The sequence below is a fragment of the Callorhinus ursinus genome, unplaced genomic scaffold (genome assembly GCF_003265705.2).
Source record: "Callorhinus ursinus isolate GAN/ISIS: 27379988/994484 unplaced genomic scaffold, GSC_fseal_2.0 scaffold1, whole genome shotgun sequence".
In the NCBI taxonomy this organism is placed as follows: domain Eukaryota; kingdom Metazoa; phylum Chordata; class Mammalia; order Carnivora; family Otariidae; genus Callorhinus; species Callorhinus ursinus.
This window is the reverse complement of record NW_027397063.1, coordinates 103,980,678-103,988,755: the sequence shown is the minus strand read 5'-3', so window position 1 is coordinate 103,988,755 and position 8,078 is coordinate 103,980,678. Positions and strand designations below refer to the sequence as shown.

The 8,078-nt window shown below is 39.8% G+C and overlaps 1 protein-coding gene across 5 annotated transcripts in view; it reads right to left on the bottom strand.

Annotated features, from left to right (window-relative positions):
- Positions 1-6,175, bottom strand: part of LOC112830711 (ceruloplasmin) — a 58,307-nt gene extending 52,132 nt beyond the window's left edge. For 2 of the 5 annotated variants that reach the window (XM_073898687.1, XM_025880782.2), the window contains exon 1: positions 5,844-6,175. In XM_073898687.1, the coding sequence (XP_073754788.1) occupies positions 5,844-5,986 (143 nt within the window). In that variant the 5' untranslated portion in view covers positions 5,987-6,175. The remainder of the gene's footprint in view (positions 1-5,843) is intronic. The other 3 variants (XM_025880740.2, XM_073898695.1, XM_025880758.2) reach the window with 3 other exon arrangements.
- Positions 6,176-8,078: the final 1,903 nt, after the last annotated feature.

Sequence of the window (8,078 nt, the reverse complement as noted above, 5' to 3'; positions counted from 1 at the left end):
GTTCCCTGACTTGTTAATTTTAGCCATTCTGACGGGTGTGAGGTGGTATCTCATTGAGGTTTTGATTTGGATTTCCCTGATGCCGAGCGATGTTGAGCACTTTTTCATGTGCCTGTTGGCCATTTAGCCCCATTGATTCTGATGGTGTGCATCTAGGCTGGGGCTCAGGCATCCGTAGTTACTAACAAACACCCCAGTGTGTTGGTGTGTTCTGTTGGGGGCAGGCAGCGCTGGACCATGGATAACTTGAATATGGGAGACTCCAAAGTGAAGGGGAAGAGAGCTGCCTAATCCCAGAAGGAGTGGGATTTCTTGGGACAGTGAGACAGAAAGGTGGCAGGTTCTGTTTCCAGACCCTAGCCTGGTAGTGGCCAGACCTCTGTTGGTATAGTTGCATGAGGACATCAGATTAAATCTGAGTACTGGAACCAGTGAGCGTAGCTGCTTAGCAGTGGTTCTGGTGGCTGAGCTTGGGCAGCAGCAGCAGGTGCTGCAAATAGCAGAACACCATGCCCTGGATTGACCAGAGGACTTTGACAATGAGTATCTCATCGTTGTCACCATATACCGAAGATGCCATTTTTCCCGGATTGCATCAACTCCAGGATTCTCAGATTGTTCACTGACAAATGAACCCTTTTGATAGGAAGGGGGCCAAGCTGGAAGTCAGAACGCAAAGAAGTGACATCTTTTGCTTCATTTCTCCTGATTGTTTTCATTTTCTAATTGTATGTTGGAGTTTCCATTTCATTGGAATAAAATAGAAAAATGAATTCAGGAAGGCTCAGAGGGACTTCAAGGACATGAAAATGCATGGGAAAACAGCCGGACAGGGGGGTGAATTCTTTCTCTAACACTGCAGCGTTAACATGAACAGGAGGAGTCCTAATAAGGAGGGTTTTTTTTAAGATTTTTATTTATTTATTTGACAGAGAGAGAGACAGCGAGAGAAGGAACACAAGCAGAGCGAGTGGGAGAGGGAGAAGCAGGCTTCCCGCTGAGCAGGGAGCCTGATGCGGGGCTCAATCCCAGGACCCTGGGATCACGACCTGAGCCAAAGGCAGACACTTAATCAACTAAGCCACCCAGGCACCCCAGGAGATGTTTTAACAACAGCAAAATTCTGAGGTACTGAAGGCCACTGAGATTAAAAGCAGATTCATCCAGAAGGTACTGTTGTGAGGAGGTTCACGGGAGTACAATTTCAGTCAGGCACACGGCTAGAGCACAGCTCGCAGTGCGGAGATGGAATTCCTCTCTGGTCACCCCAGCACTCAGTCTTACACAGGCCCATCCAAGTCTGAGCGTAAACTTTCTCCAGTGTCTCCTAGTGGTAGGAGGTTTGTCCTGGAGATATTTAAGTCGAGATTCTAATCTGTGTTCTAAAATGCCCTCTTGATACACATTTTACATTGGCCCTCAAATTTTTAAGGCTTCACTCAAATACTCTGTGTATTTTTATTTTCTGAATGTGACTCTGAAACACTTGAGGCATGTCCCATCCCACTTCAATAAAATGCAGTGAGTTTTGGTGGGATGCCTTTATTGCACAGAAGTTCCCCTGTATTAATCACCTCCTGATACAGGAGGAGCATTGCCTCAGCCTCGGGATTCACTCTTTGTACACAGAGATTTGGGGGAGGCAAAAATTTCTTTTGAAATAATTGAACTGAAGTTATAACATATATTCAGAGTTTTTAACATTTGGAATTCCTTTTATATACACAGCAATATGCGAAATATGTTTCCTATCTTTTTTTTTGAAATAAAATTAACCAAATTGGGAAATATTTCATATCATGTGATAGTCTAAAGGAGGTCTATTTAATTATGTTCTGTCTCCAGAGGAATATCAAAGGGTCATTAGAAGATGTCTATTTAATTTCAAGAACACAGCTTGAGGACAAGGGTCGGTTACTGGCAGTTTGCAGGAAGTTTGACAGTCAGATACTCAGTCAAAAGAATCTATTATAGTTGGTCTTTGAACCAGATAATTCATATTAATTGTAGTTCTTCCTGTTGACAATTGTAACATGCTCCTTTCAACTCATTACAATAGATACTGTCTCCCTCTCAGTAATCACATCCCTCTTTTTCACCCACCCCCAACTTCTAGAATCCTGTGGCCAACTCTTACAATTTCTGGTAGACTCACACTCAGAAGTGAGTTTTTAATGGTAGTGGAATTTTTAAAAAAATTTATACTGCCTTAGTAAGACAATAATAATGCTACATCCTTCCATAAATTCAGAATGCACTTGAGTGGTCTTGGTTTATGTTTAGACATGATTACTAACATGTGGGTAATATATGGGAAAAGTTTCTGGATTCTTGGCTTCATCAGTGGAGACACAGAACATTAGTTTTCTATTGCCCAATAACAAATTATCACATAACAGCTTCAAGCAACACCCACTGATTATTTCACAGCTCTGTGGGTCAGAAGTCTGGCCCGGCGTGACTGGCTTCTCTGCTCAGGTTATCACAAGGCTGACATCAAGGTGCGGATGATGCGGCTGAGCACTCATCTGGAGGTGCTGGAGAAATCCACTTCCAAACTTATTCAGGTTTTTGGCAGAATTCAGTTCACTGTGGTTGTAGGATTGAAATCCCCACTTCCTGGCTGGCTGTAAGTGGAGGACCTTACTCAGCTCCTCACAGCCACCCATATTCCTTCTCAATTGGCCTCTTCCAAATGTGAGTCAACAGCAGTTTGTTGAATCACCTCAAATCTCTTTTTCTTCCTCTTCTTCCCCTAGGAATTCTCTGGTTTAGATTAGGCACACCCAGATCATCACCCTATGTTTATTTTATTATTTATTTATTTATTTATTTATTTATTTATTTATTTATTTAAATTCAATGTAGTTAACATACTATATTTTTAGTTTCAGGGGTAGAATTGAGTGATTCATCAGTTGCATACAATACCCAGTGCTCATTACATCAAGTGCCCTTCTTAATGCCTATCATCCAGTTACCCCTTACCACCACCAACCACCCCTCTGGCAACCTTCAGATACAATATGGCAAGGTTTCATTCTTTTTGATGGCTCAGTAGTATTCCATTGTATATAATACCACCTCTTTCTCCATTCATCTGTCAGTAGACATCTGGGCTCTTTCCATAGGTTGGCTATTGTGGACATGGCTGCCAGAAACATTGGGGTGCGTGTGCCCCCTTCAAATCACTATGTTTATATCCTTTGGATAAATACCTAGTAAGGCAATTGATGGGTCATACAGTAGCTCTATTTTTAACTTTCTGAGGAACCTCCATACTGTTTCCAGAGTGGCTGCACCAGCTTGCATTCCCACCAACAGCGTAGGAGGGTTCCCCTTTCTCCGCATCCCCGCCAACATCTGTTGTTTCCTGACTTGTTAATTTCAGCCATTCTGACTGGTGTGAGGTGATATCTCATTGTGGTTTTGATTTGTATTTCCCTGGTGATCAGTGATGTTGAGCATTTTTTCATGTGTCTGTTGGCCATTTGCATGTCTTCTCTGGAGAAATGTCTGTTTATGTCTTCTGCCTATTTCTTGACTGGATTTTTTGTGTTTTGGGTGTTGAGTTTGATAAGTCCTTTATAGATTTTGGATACTAGCCCTTTATCTGATAAGACATTTGCAAATATCTTCCCCCATTCCATAGGTTACCTTTTAGTTTTGTTGACTGTTTCCTTTGCTGAGTCATCACCCTATTTTAAAGCCAACTGTGCCATTGAATATAATATAGACAATGAGAGTGCTAGCTCTTCATACGTATGGGTTCTGGAGTTTTAAGACCACCTCTAATATGATGGATAAGGAGATGGGGCCTTTGGGATATGCCTAGGTCATGAAAATGGAGCCCTCATAAATGGGATTAGTGCCCTCTGAAAGAGGCTCCAGAGAGATTCATAGCTTCTTCCACCATGTGAGGACACAGTGAAAAGGCTATGAACCAGGAAGAGAGCTCTTACTAGAACATGACCATGATGGTACCTTGACTTTGAACTTCTCAGCCTCTAAAACTGAAAAATAAATTTCTGTTGTTAGTAAGCTACCCAATCTGTAATATTTTGCTCTAGCAGCCTGAACAAACTAAGACTGCTGGACACGCTGGTAATCAGAGACAGAGAAGGGAGAAACAAGTTGCTACCTAAACTCATCTTTACAAAAAGTTTAGTATAGTATTGGTGAAATTGCTAAAGCTGTGTTCAATAGTCACAGTTCAGATATATTAAAAAAAAAAGAGATCACCGGCAGAGTGAGCAGTGCCATTTAGAGTTCGCATGACTCTAGGTTGTTGTTGAAACCACAGATTATCAAACCGTGCAAACTCCCTAAGCCCAGACAAGACACAAGAGCATTTAAAACCAAAGGAATTCTCTGTCCCCCAATTCCCCTCCCCCACCATTCTTAATAAACACCCTCTCTCTTCTCTCACTTCTGGAATTACAGACTTCTTTATTGAAGAATGTTTGGGGCAATGTCTTGCACTTAGTTTATGTCCGGTAAAGCTGATTTGATTTTTGATCATGAATAAGAGCAGAAGAATGGTGGATGGGGGCATGGAGTATAGTGTTTTGTTTCCCTACAGAAACCACATATAATTTACATTGTATTTAATCAGGGAAAATACTGCCACCATACAAAATAGCTTGGTGAAGTCATGAAAATAGGTCATATTCCTAAGAAGAGAATGCTACCTCAAAACCAGGCTTTAAAAAAATTATTGCAAGGTGTATTAGTTTTGTTTACAATCAGTTATTTTTAGGTCAGAAACTTTTCTTATTGTATATTACTAAATTAATAACTTAACAATTAGATATTATCAGCTATGCATTTATTTTTTACTGTGAAAAATTTCAAACATACATAAAATGAACGAGAATGGCATATACCCGTCAACATAATCAACGATTATGAAAATTGGCATACTTGCTTAGCTATTTTTAAAGATATAATCTTAGCAGCTGATGGTCATTGGGTTCATTTGTGCTTTATCACCATTAAAACACATGTTTAGAAGTAGTGAACATTGAGTGTGGTGATAAATAATTAATGAGCATTATTAAAAGTGATGACCTCAGTATAAACTTCCATTATAAAAATGTCAAGGAGAACTACGCTCTTGCCTTTCTGTATGGTGATTATTGCTTGAAATAAGGGAGCTTTCACCTAAAACATGAAAACATTTAAGTTACACAGAGTTTTTTGGGGGGCCATCACAATAGATATCTCACATTTTTTGTACATGTGTGATGGACCAAGCACTGTACTAAGAGCTTTAAACGCACCCACTCTTCCAAGAACCCTATGAGGTGTTCTTTATCTCCATTTTACAGATTAGCAAGCTGAGGCTGAGAGCGATTAAACTGAATTAACTGTCTGGAGTCATCCAACAAGTACTGGGTACAGTTATATTTGTTAAAATTGTGTTTGATTTCTATAAATGATGTTTTAAAGGATCAAAAAACATTTTATTCTTACCTACTAGTAATCAATAAATGGTATGATAAACATAACATTTTACACTGTCATTATTTAAATTAAGGATCCTCAGCATAAACAGACAAGAAGACTCAACCCTGATGAGAGACAAAATAATAACCAGAGGAGGTAATAAGGAGCGCCCGCAGATCCCCTGGGACCGAAGGGAAAGGAGTAGGGCAGCCTTTCTCCCTCATCAAAAAATGCCCAGGAATTTAGAGGAGATTTATTAAAGTTTCCTGGATGTCCAGTCCACACTTTGCTCTTTCTATTTACAACAAATTAATAAAATATTTTATCTTATTGCCTTTATTTTTTAATTGATAGTTTATAAATTTGGTCTATAAGCAATAAAAATAGTGACTTACGTGTCAACTGAGATAAGTTTCTTCTCATTGTCAGAGGCATAGTCCCAAGTTGTTTCAATAATTCCGATGTAATAATGCTTCTCTTTCGCCCAGGCTGAGTTACTATGTAAAAATAGAAAAATACTCAGCCACAAAATCTTCATTTTTTTTTCCTCTTGGAGGCTGAGAAGCAATGAAGTGAAATCAGAAGCAGGCAATTTTAAGCTTCTTCCTTTATTTGCTTGTTTGACACAACTTAATGTTGCACAAAAGTAAATTGTTTCGTCAAAGCAAATAACGTTTCCCACTTCAGCTCAGTTCTCGTAAACCCAGAAAGAAAAGTTTTCTGTTGCCAGGCTTCTGATGACAAATAAAAAGTCGACAGTTATTGTTGGAACCACTAGAGTGTGCATAACTCTGCTTTCTTCCATTTATTGCGTAAATTCCAGGAGGGTAAAAATCATCTCTAAATGCTCCCTTTGTTCCTTGAACAATAAGCCACAGTACAGTGGCCTGCACGCAGTGAACTCTTAATAAATCAGGAGGAAATTATGCAAAGTGGTTTAAAACATGTCACTCTTTACTTTTGAAACGGCTAACAATACTTAGTTGCAACTTGATACAAAACCTGATATTTAGCTTGCCAGATTTAAGTACCCCACAATAAGAATCTTATTTCGAAGGATTTATCTATTTTGTATGCTCTGCACTTATCTGCATAGAAAGTTTACGGTATTATTCTGCATTACCATATGCAAATAACAGCTTAACAGGGGTTGATAATTCTGTTTTATCATCAAAGAAATCAGACCTAAGTAAATCTGTTTGCAAAGGCAAAGGTTGGTCTTAGTGAACAGAAGTTTATTATCAGAAGTAAATAGAAGTTTATTAACAGAAAATCCTGGTTGTAACATTGCACATTTTGTGTTAATATAAACTTTTCCTCGAGAATCTTTCAATGCATTATTATTTGCCCGAAGTTGTTTATAAAAATAGACTGGTATAGGAGAAAGGACCCTGATGTTTGTACAATTCATTAATTTAGTAAGTGTTACGGAGAGAGCCTGCTATGCGCCAGGTCCTGTTCTAAGTGCTGGGGATGCAGCAGACATGAGTCCCTACCTTCATCAGCTTACATTCTACTTGTGAGAGACTGACAATGTATAAATGAAGAGTGAAATAGCTAGTATTAGCAGCAAGTGCTAGGGAGAAAAACAAACCAGAGAAAGACAATAATGAGTGCCAGGGAAGACAGCAGGATGAAAATCAAAATCCTATGGCACCATGTCACATCAGACAAGATACTTAACCCTGGCCTCAGTTTCCTCACCTGTAAAATCTCAGTCTCAGTGGACTGTTGTCCAGATGGTAATTAAAATGACTCACCACGTTAAGGCACATAGTAGAGATGCTTCTCTCACCAGGTCATAATAATCTTAACTAATTGCCCTGATACAGACAACTGAATCACATTGCCCAGGATGTCCCAAGACCTCCTCCTAGAGCCACATTTAACTACTGTGTCCTCATGCCCACTGAGAGGACTACTAGCCAAAATCTGTGCCTTGCAAGGTGCTGTTCCTTTTAAATACTGGAGCCCTAGAGGGGCTCCTATTTCCAAATAGTCTACTTGGAGGGGACATCTTTTAGCAGTTCATTCTCCCAAAGGGAGAATGGCACAAAGCCATTATATGAGCCAGCAGCTTTCCAGACGCATCCTCTACTCCAAGCCCAAACTCAACCTTGAGGGATGTGAAGACGGTGATCTGATCGCAGCAACAATCCTGTCACTTCTTTCAGCTAGTCTACCCCACTCCCACTCCCACTAAAACAAAACAAAACAAAGCAAAACAAAACAAAACAAAACAAAAAACCCAAACAAACAAAAACCACTCAGGTAGTTACTGAGGGCTTCAGAATGTATATCCATAGCATCCCATATATTGGGGGCGAAATGAAATGGTTAAAGAGTAACACCCCTGCCCAGTGGGAGTAAATATTTTATGTTGCAATGCAGGAAGGGTCATGAAGTCCATATTAGTGTCCTGTTTTGTAACAGTTACCCTCCCCATTAAAAGGCATATAGCTGTTGAATGGCGGGAAGTAGGGAGTATGATCTGAGTCTCAATACTGTCTAAATAAAAAGAGGCCACTGCGGGCTAATAAGCAACCAGCCATTGACAGGGTCGTTTATGGCAAACCTCCTTACAGTGACTCCAGGGTTGAACCTCAAAAGTGAACTTTGAATAATGTTGC